This window comes from Bos grunniens, chromosome 11, assembly GCF_055505025.1.
Source record: "Bos grunniens cultivar Pamir isolate PY7600 chromosome 11, Bosgru_T2T1.0, whole genome shotgun sequence".
Taxonomy (NCBI): Eukaryota; Metazoa; Chordata; class Mammalia; order Artiodactyla; family Bovidae; genus Bos; species Bos grunniens.
The window spans coordinates 96654961-96670732 of NC_141175.1; the positions used below are offsets into that span (position 1 = coordinate 96654961).

A 15772-nucleotide genomic window follows, 5' to 3' on the forward strand; every position below is an offset into this window, starting at 1 on the left:
CAGCTTTGACTTCTCCCTAAGCTTCAGGAGAAAAGATGCCTTCATATTGGAGAAGTCTGGGGTACCACCTTAACGAAGTGACCAAACTGTACCACCAGTGATGAGGCCAGGTGACGCTATGTGCCTCCCAATGATGTAAAATTGGAAGGACACAAAATCTACGTATCATTCTCCAAAATATTTAAACTGACTTGAATCACGAACAAACTCATTCTGAAATTCTGAAAGACATCTGGGGTACTCTTCAAAAACTGTCAACATCACCTTTAAAAAAAAAATAGTTCTAGATTAAAGGAGCCTTTAAAAGAGACATGACTGTTGATATGACAGAAACCAACAAAATTCTGTAAAGCAATTCTTCCTTCAATTAAAAAATAATTGAGAGAGACATGACAACTAAATACAATGGGGGGTGAAGTGCCCCAAGGGCTGCAATTTACTTTCAAATATTTCAGAAGTGTTTGCCCATGCATAGAAAAGACTAAGAACAAGCAAACTTAGCAAAACATGAACATATGGCCTGTAACCTACTCTATCTTGACTGACACAACCATATTTTAAGACAAAATATGAAAAAAAAAAATCCCAAACCATTTATAACACATGATTTTTAGCTGTGTGACCTTGCGCACATTATTATTTGTACAACCTTTTAATGGGAGTAATCTACTTCATATGATGCTGTGATAATTAAATGAATTCTTGCACACAAAAACTTGGAACCAGGAGGCTTGGAACGGTGATGCTGGAGTAGCCAGAATTAAGTGCAAGGGTGTAAGTTGATGGATATACAGTCATTTAGATAAGAACCTAGTATCTTGTAGACATTCAATAAATGTTTGCAATTATTCCAATTATATAAAAATAAAATATATCTGGACAGAAACAAAAGACAATAACAACAATAACCGTGATTATCTTTTAAAATATGAAAAGGTAGGACCAGGAGTGGTTTTTTTTTCCTTTCCTTTGTTACCATTCTGTGTTTTAAAACTTTCTACAACATAATAGATTTTATGATCTAGGAAAAACAATGAATGTTTTGTATAAAAGCTGAAAATTTTTTAATATTTCTGTCATTTCACAAAACATCTTTTGTTGACATTCTACAAATGATACCATCCAATAATGTTCCAATACTTTCTTCTTGTGAAGATAGTTTATATACCTGTAAGCATAAAAGACAGATTATGACATGCTGACATGTTCATGCACTACTAATTTCCATTATACAAATACATATATGTGACCTAATTTATTACTCAATTATTGGGATAATGGGATGGAATCACAATGTGATTAAGGCACGCAAAGTAGACAGCAACTCATCACTTATGTCAAAAGTTTCAACTGCAGTTATAGTGATAAGTCTCTAAACATCAAAACATTTGTACCAATTTTAAAAGCACACATCTAGACATTAACTTCATACTATATTTTATATTTCAAATGTAAGCTTGATATCTAGTCATCTATTCTTTTTAAAAGAATGTCTTTACCAACTAAGTTTCTAATTATATCTTACATAAATCTGCATTTCTTTGCATGTCTAATCATTTTTCAGTTCAGTTCAGTTCAGTCGCTCAGTCGTGTCCGACTCTTTGCAACCCCATGAATCGCAGCACACCAGGCTTCCTTGTCCATCACCAACTCCCGGAGTTCACCCAGACTCACGTCCATCGAGTCAGTGATGCCATCCAGCCATCTCATCCTCTGTCATCCCCTTCTCCTCCTGCCCCCAATCCCTCCTAGCATCAGAGTCTTATTAACCTTTCTTACAAGTTAAAACAATATAGAAGCATTGGTGATCAATAAGCAAACAGTATTATTCCACATCTATCATGCTCTTTCTAAAAATATGGGTTTACAAACCTTTTTGACTTCTGTAATATTTGTTATTTCAGGGAGATTTTTCAGAGGAACCTGATGACCTTCTACCTGAGATATTAGGTGTTCTTGATTTATTTGTTTTTCACCCTCTTCAATATAAGCAATCAGAATTGAAGTATCATTTGCTGAGATACCAAATTTTTTCAAGGCTTCTGAAATCTAAGGGGTGAAAAAGACAATAAAATCAGTAGTCTCAACGTCTGAAACCTCTCCCCATTTGCAGCCTTTCCTGGTCAGATTCTCATTTTTCATATCCTAGTGGTTCTCTCTGCCTACAGTCTTGCAATGTCCCTTCCTAATCTCTACCACCTCTGCCTCTGGAGTACTCCCTGCTCAAAGCTGCACCTCATTCCCACAGCATCAAGCCTGGACTTTGATGCACCAATGACCCTCTCCTGGACCCAGTGACTCTCGCCGCGCCCTCCTGCCCTCCAGCCAGTGGGGCTGTGGGCCTCCCATTCTTTCCTACTTTTCTTGCCTGTGCCTGCACTTTGTCCTCCTCCTGGACTGCCTTCATCTTTCAAGGGTCCAGCTCAAATGTCACTCCTTTAGCACTTTCCTCCTTATAGAATGAATTGCTTCTTTGTTCCCACAGATTTGCATTATTATTCCATTATATCAATTAACTTAGGGCACTTGAACTTTGTCTTGTTCATCTGCCTTTCTTGGGAACATTTCTGACCCTAGACTGGAACAGGGACAAGCTCAACACATGTTTATGAACTGCAGTCTCTTGAGTTATTTCAGCGATCTCAAAGAAACAATTACCCAGTAATTTTCCCCAAGATACAGGAGAATTCTATTACTACACATTTTATAGATTTTTCAAACATCTGTATTTTAAACCATGCCACAGGTTTCCTAACCTTTCTCTCCATGGCAGTACTTGATTGTGTTTAGTAGTAGTAATAATTAAACTTCGTCAGCAAAATTAGTTGGTTTTTTAAAAAATATGCGCAGGTGGAATGTTTTTAACTCAAAAACTTTGATTACTATCAGTATCTCAAACACAAACTCTTCCTGTGTACCACGTGTATGAGCATGTGTGAAGAGCTAGTCTAGGTACCAGCAGCCTTCCAGTATATGGAAAAGGCGTGGTTCTATCCTCAAAGAGTTTATAGGGAGAACGAAAGATGCGCATGGTAACACACAAATACCCACACCTAATTTTTTATCATGAGATTTAAACAGCATTTTCCTGACTCTGTATGTCAGGAAGGACAAATAAAACTATCCTCACTCAATTTAGCTAAATTTCATGTGAGTGACTCCAAAGCTTAATTGTCTAGTAGGAGGCAATGCTAAACCACAACTCTCTGTCCAGCACTCACTCTTCACTGTTATTTTGGTTTGTTACCAGCAACAGGCTCCAACCCAACACTGAGTCACACACAGGCTACCATGACAAGGTCAACAGATATAAAGAAAGTATATATTCCATACTAATTACATTGTTATTTGGGGAAAGATTGAAAATAACTTCAGCAGATAGAGTTCTGGTCTTCATTTTCCCCAGCTTGTAGAGGTGAACTGCTTTGTTTGCGGCCATAATTATCTGAAATGGATCAACAATCTACCAAAGAGAACAGAAAACATTATACACAAAGAATCTGGAGTACTCTGAAGAATAATGCCCTGTACCCTCCAGGGTCAGGCTGTTTTACTTCATCACAATTTCTATATTTTCAAAATTGTCAAAATCTCAAGGGCCTAGGTGTTTAGAAAAATCACAGAATTTTACAGCTGCAGGCAATTAAGACACAAAAAGTTTTAAAACAACTTATTGAGGACCATTATTATGGGAAAGGCCATATACTCAACATTTAAACTTTATTTTCTATTCTACTCAAAAGTACCCTATTTGATATCTTCTATTATTTTCATGTGCAATAAATGAGGAAACCAAGGCAAAGAATGGGTTGGAATTTCAGCTCTGCTACTTACCACCAAGGGAACCTGGGCAAATTCCTTAGCATTTTATCTTTTAGAAGCAGATAATCATCTCACAACTTCATAGAGTTGTTGTAAAGATTAAGTGAGTTAGCAGTATATACAAAGAACTTACCAAATAAGCACTGTATAAAGGCTGGCTACCACATGCTCAAAGTTGTAATAAATGGCATAACTGGGATTTAAGTCCTGGTGATTCTACCACTGTACAATGCCTCCTTTACAGAGATTTTCTAGGTCACACAAGAAGATGGATATCTAGGCATCAGCCATCATATCAGAGGGAGACCACCTTTCATGTCTCCTAGGGCGGGGCTCAGCACCTGGCTTCTGCTGCCACTAAATCGCTTCAGTCATGTCCGACTCTGTGTGACCCCATAGACGGCAGCCCACCAGGCTCCCCCATTCCTGGGATTCTCCAGGCAAGAACACTGGAGTGAGTTGCCATTTCCTTCTCCAATGCATGAAAGTGAAAAGTGAAAGTGAAGTCGCCCAGTCGTGTCTGACCCTCAGTGAGCCCATGGACTGCAGCCTTCCAGGCTCCTCCGTCCATGGGATTTTCCAAGCAAGAGTACTGGAGTGGGGTGCCATTGCCTTCTCCGACTTGGCTTCTATTCACTGTTAAATTGAAGGCTGGCCAAATCTGAATCCACTCTACAGGTTAGACAAGTCCTTTTACTTGAAGATAACAATTTTGGGCTAACCCATAACATCATGAAAAATCATCAGATTCTTAAACTCCCATAAAGCTCACTCATTGCCATGAGTACTTACCATTGTAGGGTTTATTAATGAGCCATCAATGGCACCTTCCATGGCCTTTTTTCTCAAGGCTGCAGCATTTTTTACATCTTTAAATAACAGAAGGGTCACCCTGTATTCAGGAAATAGGTCCAGCTGATGTGTTAACTGCATTTCATAGATAAGCAGGATGCCACTGCACAAGACCAAAAGACCAAAAGTTAACAACTGTAAGTCACTAACAAATATCCTTGCTCACAATTAAAGTATAACTTTAATAATAAGATGTAGAACTGTTAAACTTGAAAAATCCACCCCAAAACATCTGGCAGCCTCATGACAGACTGTCTTCCTAACCCTGCTAAGCTGTTTTAGCTTCCTTCCTGGGAAAGGATCAAGGGCAACACTGGGTCCCCTAGTGGTACAGATAAGGCAGGCTCTGGATGAGGGGGAGCTTCTCAACAGACAACTAGGAGCAGGATACCAAACACTTTTTAGACCACAGGTTACTTACAGCATTAAGGAAACCTCACTCCAACTTAGTATTTTTAGCTTTCTAATCTCACCATTTTATTTATATTTTGGCAGCATCTAGACATAAATATAAGGCAGAAAACAATCTTATGGAAGAAAGTATGACACAACTCAAAGATATTCATTACATACATGGGAATTTAAGCCTAAAGGGTACAATTCTTAAATAGTAACACCCTTTAAAGACATAAATTTAACAAGGAAAGAACAGGGTATATACAAAAAACATAAAAGCAGCATAAACAACAAATAACTGGAGAGACATAATCTATCTTTGAATGAAAAAACTAAGCACTGCAAAAATATAATCTTTGAAAGAATTTCAAGTCTCAGAGAGATATTTAGGTGAAGCAATTTTATATAGGTTCACGTTATCCTTTTACCTAGGAAGTTTTATCTCCACCAGTTTTCTGAAGGAATACATTGGCAATCTGAAGATTTATGTAATAAGATGTTTTTCTTATCATCCTAAGAGTAAAAGGTTGAAAACCTACCTAACTAGTAATAGGCCCAACTACAGTGGCTTTCCTGATCAACCACTAAAAACTGTAGTCTTGAAGAGGAGCTAAGGATGTGTAAATACAGTAATAAATAACATTAAGTACTTAACATCTGATTGGAAAATAAAACACAAAATGTGCATAATATGTGGGTTTTTACAAATGTACACAAAAAGAAAACTACTGAAAACAAACAACAAAATGTTATCTTTGATTTGCTAGAATTACATCTGATTTTTTCTGTTACAATCTGGAAAAATAAAATGGTGAATAATGTCTTGGCACAACAGGGCCACACAATCTTTATTATGGCCATCCTGGTTAGCAGAATTACAGATAATTTTGTTTTCTAGAAAAAATATGTTTGCATGTTCTTAATTTTCTACAGTGAGCACACAAAAGATAATGAGTACATACAACCAGGGAGGAAACAATTTTTTTGTGGTTTTTGTTTCTACAGTAGGGGGAAAAGGGCGCCTATCAAACGTCAAAAATGGTTTTGGTTTGCCTGTTAGGCTGCAATCCATGGGGTCGCTAAGAGTCGGACACGACTGAGCGACTTCACTTTCACTTTTCACTTTCATGCATTGGAGAAGGAAATGGCAACCCACTCCAGTGTTCTTGCCTGGAGAATCCCAGGGACGGGGGAGCCTGGTGGGCTGCCGTTTATGGGGTCGCACAGAGTCGGACACGACTGAAGTGACTTAGCATAACATAGCATATAATTCACTCACTTAAGTCAGAAACTTCGAACCATCGCTGGATACTTACCTCCCACTCAAATCCCATATCTTATGCAAAACTCTTCTCAACTTTTATGTATCATTTTGAAGGGTCCAATTCTCTTCCATACCTACTCTGCCACCGCCGTTGGCCACCTTCTCTCCTCAACGTCGGTGACCTCCTAGAAGAGGTCGCCTCACAATTCCTTCCCTATCATCCAACCTCCACCCGAGAGTCAAAGTGATCTTTTCAAAATGTACACCAAATCTTGCCCTGCTATAAAGTCCCTTTATGTCACGGGGTCCCAAACTCTGTGATCTGAGACCTTCCTCTCTCTTTGGCTTCCTAGCTCACCCCTGCAGACCGCGCTCATTTCCCCACCGCCGCACTGGCCCTTCCAGCTTGTCACCACCCCCAGTCCCTGCCCAGCACGCCCCCTCGGACAGGCAGTTACTCTGAATTAATCCTCCCTCCTTTCGACTGGCCAGTAAGAGCCCATTTACCAGCGCTCCCAGGACCCCAGGACCAGTCTCCTACGACCTCCTCTGTTACAACTTCGGTGAGTCTCAGGCTCATCAGAATGCTGTATCGTCCGCCCTCGAAGGGAGGCTGAGCCGATCACTGCCGGGCTGCATCCCAGGACCCGACCTTGGCAAACGCTCGATAAACAAGGGCGCCGAGAATCACAGGTATCATCTGGAAAATCACTGGTCTCCAGTTCCCGCCCGACCCGGCCAGGGCTGTGGTGCCAGGAGTACTCACCGTCGCGTCCCTGTCCGTCTCGTAAGATCTTCCCCACGGAAACAAAGCCCTCAACTTCCGGGAGATCGGCCGCAGCTGCGCTCCTTTCTCGCCCTCCCCGACCCTGCAGCGTCTTTTCAGGTCGGGGTGGGAGGAAGGTTCTCGGCTACCTCCTTACACTGAATGTTTCGCCGGCATGAGTCGCGTCTGCTGACCCGAAGGAGAGCAGGGGCTCGGTCCGCCACTTCCGATGAGAGTGGCGGCGTGTGGGTCTTCGCCGCGTCCTTAAGCCGCTTGGCCTTGAAGGAGACATCGTGTTTCGTCCTATGGGAAGAAAAGTAATGGCTCCGATGAGCTCTACATATGTCTCCGCTGCTCGAGATTCTACAGTTCTTTTTCGAGGCAGGCAGGACTCAGTTTTTTCTTGTTCTGGGCGAGGTCCACTTGGCCAGGATCTCCTGGAGCCGAAAGTGCTCGGCGATCTGCCTAGGGTACTTGAGAGAGGTGACAGTACAACCCCTTCATCCAGCAGGCTCACAGGTTTGATTGCCATCCCTGAGTGTATCAGCCTCCGAAAGACGAGGTCATCGCTAAATGGATGTTTTTTCCCATATTATTCTAACATGTTATTCTTCCATGTTTTTTATGCTTGGGGGCTCATCTGGGTCAATACTTTTCTTTAAACAAAAAGACAGGTAAATAATAAATAGGATAGATATGTGCTATGGAGAAAAAACTAGAGAATAGGGGGTAATGTCAGGCCGTGAGTATTACTATTTAAAATAGGATGGTTAAGAAAGATCTCACCAAAAAGGGCCATTTGTGACTGGAGGAGGTCTGGAGGCAGGTTCTGTGTGTATCTGAAGAGCAGCAATTCCAGGGAACAGAGAGAGTTTAAAGACTCAGAACAGATATGGCCTCATTTAAGAAAGAGCAAAGAGAACCGTGCGGCTTGAGCCCAGTGGGAATATATATGAAATTATTCTGAGGAAAGACTGGTATCCAGATTATATAACCAACTCCAATTCGAAAATAGTAAGAGACACAACCTGATTAAGGATAGATGACACAATTGAACACATTTTAGGAAAGATACATGAAAGGCCAATAAAAACATGAAAAGATGCTCATCATTAGTCATCAGGGAAACACATACAAATTAAAAACATGAGTTATTACTACATACCCATAAGAATGCTGAAATTTGAAAGGCCTTAAAATTTTTAAATATCAAGTGCAAACATCCAGAACTGGAACCTTCACATATTGCTAGTCGGAGTATAAAATAAAAATAGTGTAACCACTTTGGAAAAGAGTTTGGCAGTTTCCTAAAAAATTAAATGCATGGCGCTAGTGTTTAAGAATCCACCTGCCAATGCAGGTGATACAAGAGACTGCTGGTTTGATCCCTGGGTCAGGAGAATCCCCTGGAGAAGGGCATGGCAACCCACTACAGTATTCTTGCCTAGAGAATCCCATGGACAGAAGAGCATGGCAGGCTACAGTCCATAGGGTTAAAAAGAGTCGGACACGATTGAAACAACTGAGCACACTCCCTTGCACGTGCATACTTAACCATTCGCAGCAGTTTCACTCCTTGGTATTTAACCAGGAGCAGTGAAAACATGTCCACCCAAAGGCTTGAACATGAATGTTCATAGCAGCTTTACTCATGATGACCCCAAACTGGAAACAACCCAATGCCCAATAATACATGAATGGATAAACAAATCATAGTGAATTCATGTCATGAAATACTATTCAGTAATAAAAGGAATGAACATACTTGAAACATGGATCAATCTAAAAACATGCTCAGCAAAAAAGCAAAGTAAAATTGTTACTGTATGATTCCATTTCTACAAAACTATAGGGATTGCAAATATAGCAAATTTATTCTAGAGTGAAAGCAAATTAGTGGTTGTTAGGGATGGGGAAGTGGGAGACACTGAAAAAAAAAAAAAAACAAACCCCAAGGGAACCTTTGTGATTGAAGCCAATGTTCTATATATCCTGATGTGGTGTTAATTACAAGGGAACCTGTGTTCAGATCAGATCAGTCGCTCAGTCGTGTCCGACTCTTTGCGACCCCATGAATCACAGCACGCCAGGCCTCCCTGTCCATCACCAACTCCCAGAGTTCACTCAAATTCATGTCCATTGAGTTGGTGATGCCATCCAGCCATCTCATCCTCTGTCGTCCTCTTCTCCTCCTACCCCCAATCCCTCCCAGCATCAGTCTTTTTCCAATGAGTCAACTCTTCGCATGAGGTGGCCAAAGTACTGGAGTTTCAGCTTTAGCATCATTCCCTCCAAAGAAATCCCAGGGCTGATCTCCTTCAGAATGGACTGGTTGGATCTCCTTGCAGTCCAAGGGACTCTCAAGAGTCTTCTCCAACACCACAGTTCAAAAGCATCAATTCTTCGGCGCTGAGCTTTCTTCACAGTCTAACTCTCACATCCATACATGACCACAGGAAAAACCATAGCCTTGACTAGATGAACTTTTGTTGGCAAAGTAATGTCTCTGCTTTTGACTATGCCGTCTAGGTTGGTCATAACTTTCCTTCCAAGGAGTAAGCATCTTTTAATTTCATGGCTGCAGTCACCATCTGCAGTGATTTTGGAGCCCAGAAAAATAAAGTCTGACACTGTTTCTACTGTTAAAATTCATCAAATTATGTCATTTTAAAGAGTACATCTTATAAAATTTATCAGTAGAGTTGATTAAAAAATAGACATAAAAAAAGTCCAGTTCAAAGTGACTTGTCTGTGATCACCAAAAGCTGGAAACAACCCAAACCCTTGTTAAGTGAATAAACAAACTGTATATCCATACAATGGAACACAACTCGGCAGTAAAAAGGAAATCAACTATTACTACATACAATAACATGGACAAATTTCAAAATTATGCTGAAAAAAGGTCAGACATAAAAATAGTGTATCCTGTGATTCCATCATTTATATAGAACAGATCCTACTGTATAGCATAAGAAACTATATTCAATATTCTGTGATAAACCATAATGGAAAAGAATATTAAAAGGAATAGAATATATATTTAATATATATGTATAGCTGATTCACTTTGTTATACAGCAGAAACTAACACAACATTGTAAGTCAACCATACTTAAATAAAAAAAATAGTTTAAAACGGAAATTAAGTTTGCTGAATTGCTTCATAAGGAAATAGAAAAATGCCTTGTGTCAGGCTGTTGAAAATGTTCTCTCTTGAACATAACCTCTAGCAGATGGAAAGAGGGCTCTCTAATGTTTCCATTTTCTTTGATGCTATTAATATTCCCTTATAATCTCTGTGTATGTGGTCACAGTTGGTCTCTTGAGGTAGTTCTACTTTACTCTCACTTTCTGAAGTCATTAATGTCGATACAGTGGCAACCACTACCACCTACTTGTGGAGAAGGAAGTGGCAACCCACTCCAGTATTCTTGCCTGGGAAATCCCACGGACAGAGGAGCCTGGTGGGCTATGGTCCGTGGGTTCGCAAAGAGTCAGACATGACTTATTGACTAAATAACAATTCTATTGGGGATATGTAAGAATAGAGCGGTGAGGGTGAGGAACAGGCTTCACAGTGAGCCAAAAAGACAGGTTGTTTGGTATATGTGTTCACTCAGCAGGTTGGTTCTTCTCTGGAAGGCCTGGAAGGAAAAGCCATTCTAAGAGTATTCCACAGAAGGGAGAATGGAGGGGGAATCCACCTGCCAGGCTCCCTTCTCTCTTCTGCATTTCATTATTTAAGGCTCCTCCCATGGGAGTCAACTGCTCTACACTTCTGTACATCATCTAACCCTTCCATGGCAGCTCATAAAGCCAGAGCTTGTGGCCTGACGCGGCATTTCCTCCAACTCCAAAGTGGAGGGATGGCTGATAGAAAGGGCTTCATGTGGGGGCTGTAAGGGCCGTGCAGGCCCAGAGTTTATCTTGGGCTCCAGTCAGCTTAGGGAGTGCTGGGTTCGCCTGCAAAGGCAAAACTGGGGAGCATGGGCCAGGTGGCAGATGGCACTTTCAGGAAGGAGGAGGAGACCATTCTTGGAATCTGTATTTCACATAGCATGATATAAATGAAATAAATGCTAAATAGTCCTACAAAGTACCTTGTAGCTAAAGGAGTAATTCAGTAGGTGGGTAAGGTTGGGAGAGATGGCTTTACTGAGGAGATGGGGCTTCGAGAATGATTTGCCCATAGAGGCTGCAGGAGAGCTGTTACAGCCAAGGAACAATCTGAAAGACCAAGATACCGTGGCATAAATGTGTATGTGCTCAAGAACTGCTGGCACACTGAAGAATGGAGTGGAACATGGCAGAGGCTTTGAAAAGTCAGCTGGAGTCAGATCACACGAGGCCTTGACAAGGAGTTGGAAATGGATTCTCAAGGCCATAAGCCATTCAAAATTTCCAAGAGGGGAATAACATTCATGAGTTTGTTTTAGGATGTAATTCTGGGGCAGCTGTTAGAATTACACTAGAAAGGTGGTTCAGACAGGATCCTAGGAAGGGCTTTCTCCATAGTAGGAGTGTCTGTAGTTGACTGTGTGGGTCCAGATCATGGCTTAGGGCTCTGAGTGGCCTGCAATTCTGGGATGTGATGCCTAAAAAATCAAGCTTACCAGACTGATGTTAAATCCAAAACTCATTTAATTGACAAAGTCTCATTATACTGGCTAGATTGAACTCATGTCTATATCTCTACTCACCACCCAAACCCTACCAAAACAGATAGACTCCCAAAGATTAAAAACCCACAAGAGAAGGGGAGGGATGATGAATGGTAGATGAGAGAGTAAAACTTTCAGAGATATTAACTGTCAGAATGGAGACAAATAGGGTTTCCCTGGTGGCTCAGTGGTAAAAAATCCACCTGCCAATGCAGGAGTGATCCCTTGTCCAGGAAGATCCCACGTACCTCGAACAACTAAGCTTGTGCACCACAACTGTTGAGCCTGGCTCTGGAGCCCAGGAGCCCTAGAGCCCGTGCTCCGCAAGAGAAGCCGCCTCAGTGAGAAGCCTGTGCAGTGCAACTGGAGAGTAGCCCCACTCGCTGCAACGAAAGGAAAGCCTGTGTAGCAGCAAAGAGCCAGCACAGCCAAAAGTAAAAAAATAAAAAAAATTTAAGGGCTTAAAAAAAATGGAGAAAAATAAAACCTGATTCTGTGCAGCAAGGGGAAGCTAAACAAAAATAACAAGGTGAGTGACCGCCTTATTACAAGTCTGCCATACATGAGCAGTTTCCATCCGCTCTGAGTGCTCAAATCTTAAGTTCTAAACAACAGGCAAAGACCACCAGACATTCCAACATCACATCTAACAAGAGGGAAAGGCGCCAACAAACAGGAGAAAATCAAAACCAAAAACAGCTGATATAGAGAACAGAAGAAACTTAAAAACTGATAACTTTATAGAGAAAAGATAATGCATTCATTAAAAAAAATAAAAGAATGAAGTGCCGGGGAAAGACAGCCATTCAGAAAAGAGCTAGCTATTGGAAATTAAAAACATAGAGCAGAAAAAATAGATATAAAATATGTAGCAAAAAACCCAATAGAAGGGTAGAAATAAAGCTGAGAAAATTTTTGTGATTTAAAAAAAACAAAAAAGATTAAAAATGGAAAATAAGAGACAAAAATACAATTAACTTAAGAGGTACATTTCAGAAAATCAAATAGTCAGCTAATAGAAGTTCCCCCAGAAGGAAACAGAAGGCAGCTCTGACTTTGGCAGCACATATACTAAAATTGGAACAATATAGAGATTAGCATGGTCCCTGCACAAGGATGACATGCAAATTGGGGAAGCGTTCCACTTTAAGAAAAAAAAAAGAAGTAAGATATAGAGAAGATAAAGTGAAAAACATTTCCCAGAAATGATGCATATAGCCTGCTAGACTGGAAGGCCTCATTTGCATTATGAATTTTAAAAATACCCACACTAGGGACTTCTCTGGTTGTCCAGTGGTTAAGAATTCACCTTTCAATGCCAGGAGACATGGGTTTGATCTCTTATCTGGGAAGATGCCACATGCTGTGGAGCAACTCAGCCTGTGAGGCACAGCTAACTGAGCCCCCGCTCTAGAGCCCTCAAGCAGAAACTACTGAAGCCCATGTGCCCTCGAGCCTATGACCAGCAACAGGAGAAGCCTGCACTCCGCAACAGAGTAGCCCCTGCTTGCTGCAACTAGAGAAAGCCCTCACGCAGCAGTGAAGACCCAGCGCAGCCAAAAAATTACCCATGGTAAGTCATATCATGGTATTTCAGGACACTTGAGAGAAAGATCCTAAAGCTTTCAGGAATAAAAATTACAGGTCACAAATAAAAGTTCTGGGATCAGAACTGTTACTGTTGTTCAGTTGCCCAATTGTGTCCCACTCTTTGTGACCGCATGGACTGCAGCACAGAAATCAGAATAGCACAGGGTTTAAATAGCAACAATGACTATGGAAAATAATGACTAAATGCATTTTAAACTGCCTACCTCCAAATGTATAGCATATCAACTTATCAATGCAGTGAAGAATAAAATAAACCCATTTCAGACATGCAAAAGCCTCAAAAAGTTTGCATCCCATTAATCCTTGGGAAACCATGGAAGAATATGCTCCACCACACAGGGAAGTAAACAATGAAAGCAGCAGCTGTGGATCCAGGAAACAGAAGGGGCACAGAAGAAATGACCTGGGTGAAGGCAAACAGAAATCCCAGGGCAAGAGCTGTGCCCCCGGTGTAGAGAACCACCACCGTGTACCTGTCATAGGTTGAGTTGTGTCCCTGCAAAAGCTGTATGTTGATGTCATCCTAACCACCTGGTCTTCAGAATGTGACTGTACTTGGAAGATGGGGTCTTTAAAAAGTTAAGTTTAAATGAGTTCATTATGGTGGGCACAACCCAGTGTGACTGGTTTCCATAAAGAAAAGGAAATCTGGACATAGATAGAGGGTAGACCGTGTATAGACACATGACCAAGATGGTCATTTACAAGCCAAGGAGAGAGGCCTCAGAAGAAACCAGCTCTGCTGATACCTTGATCATGGACTTCTGGCCCCCAGAACTGTGAGAAAACAAATATCCAGTGTTTAAGACACCTAGTCTGTGATGTCTTTTTATGGCAGCCCTGGCAAACAGTGTCCAACCTAGACCAAGAACAAATCCAATCAACCCAAGAAAGATTTCAAACAAACAGAGTCTGATGTGTTTACGCTATCCACATTAGGGCCACAGGAAAAGACACAAAAATGTAGTCAAAAGTGGTGCAAGAATAACCATGGCACTCCCTGGTTCAGAGGCGGACACTCACCTAGAAAATAACATTACCTTAGGATAGTAATGTAACCAAAAGGTGGAAAATAACTATACTAAACATATGTGGGGAACAGAAGTGTGTATGTGGAAAAATGATATGAAAGAGCTAAAAAATACTCATCTTCTACAGTAAGGAAATCAACAGAAAGTACTAGAAACGGAAAAATCAACAAGTGGTCGTATAAGCCTAATATTTAAATAAGAGGTAAATATTAGATAATAATGCAAAAATACATAAAGTGTTGCCCTTGGGGAGTGACAATCAGGGGGTAGGGCAGGTGTGCCAATGGGAAGACTGCTCTTTTTCATAAAAATCTCAGTAGAACTATTTGAATTTTAAACTATGTTCGTGTGTGTGTGTTTTTCTTATATGTGTTTTTTGATGTGATGAAAATAAAAAATGTAAAAGCTTAAACAGACCACGACACATCTTTAAAAGAGGAAGTTGCCGGTCCCTTTAGCCAGAGGTCTTTCAGTGGTATGATGTGAGCCGAAGCCAAAACCAGAGCTGAAGAATAAACAAGACACAAGAGGAGCGTGGTTTTCAACAAGCTGTGTCGACAACTGAGATGAGATGGGGACAGAGAGGACCGCAGGGTCGAAGACAGCTTCCCAGGTGGCCCTGCTTACGTGACACTGCGCTGGCCACTCCTCCTCAGAAACTGCTGGCCAAGAGCTCCGTAGAATAGTAGGCTCGCTGGAGTCCCACACCTGTCCCTGGTGGTTCTCTTTCTGCCTCACCGGTTGTCCTGCTCCAATTTCTTTCCAAGTGGGGAGTTCATGATATATGCGAGGAAACAATTCCACAAGAGCAGCCTTTTAGCAAGAAAAACTCTTGTATCTCTGTTAAATGTGGTGGGTAGAAAAAAAAAATTTTCTGAGCCACCATTTCGATGAAGGGTAGCAGCCTGAGTTCATCAGACACAGACCAGGGAGTAGGCAAGTTAGTTAGAGCACCTCCTTGGCGTCAGGTTCCACAGGATGTTCATTTATGAAACGGCAAACAAGCGTCACCGGCAGTATCACTCTATGACACAACACCCCAAAACCAGAGGCTTAAAAAATGAAGCCAATCTGCCCAAGCTTTCATCAAACATCTACCAAGGCTTATGATGTCATGACAGTCACACCCTTTCTTGAGCAAACAAAGGTTTCTGGCTTCCTCTGCAACTAAAAATAATTACTACCTCTCAAGTGATCCATCCGTGTGTAAACCAGCTGAGGAGATAACTTACAAACTGTCAAGGTCAGGCACCATTCCACGGTGAGAGGCTAGCAGAAAAAGACCGCAGCAGGTTACGTTCAATAGAAAAGCAGTAACTTCAGGAGCCATGCAAGTCTCCATGGATATCACAGGCTTTAAACGTCA

The 15772-nt window shown here is 41.3% G+C and overlaps 1 protein-coding gene and 1 non-coding gene across 3 annotated transcripts; one reads left to right on the plus strand and one right to left on the minus strand.

Moving 5' to 3' along the window:
• Window positions 1-1040: 1040 nt before the first annotated feature.
• TPRKB (TP53RK binding protein) lies at window positions 1041-11102 on the minus strand. 2 transcript variants are annotated; one of them, XM_086327636.1, is made up of 5 exons: window positions 7101-11102; window positions 4615-4777; window positions 3341-3463; window positions 1873-2049; window positions 1041-1168 (listed from the first exon to the last, which is right to left on the minus strand). In XM_086327636.1, the coding sequence occupies exons 2-5, from the start codon at window positions 4753-4755 to the stop codon at window positions 1082-1084; spliced, it is 528 nt and encodes a 175-aa protein (XP_086183762.1). In that variant the 5' UTR covers window positions 4756-4777; window positions 7101-11102; the 3' UTR covers window positions 1041-1081. The 2 variants fall into 2 exon arrangements, with proteins under 2 accessions (XP_086183762.1, XP_086183760.1); XM_086327634.1 differs by having other exon boundaries at window positions 6842-7116.
• A 1709-nt stretch (window positions 11103-12811) lies between these two features.
• LOC147363598 (U6 spliceosomal RNA) lies at window positions 12812-12915 on the plus strand. The gene has a single exon (XR_015137542.1). It is a non-coding gene; the product is annotated as a U6 spliceosomal RNA (small nuclear RNA).
• The last annotated feature ends 2857 nt before the right edge of the window (window positions 12916-15772 follow it).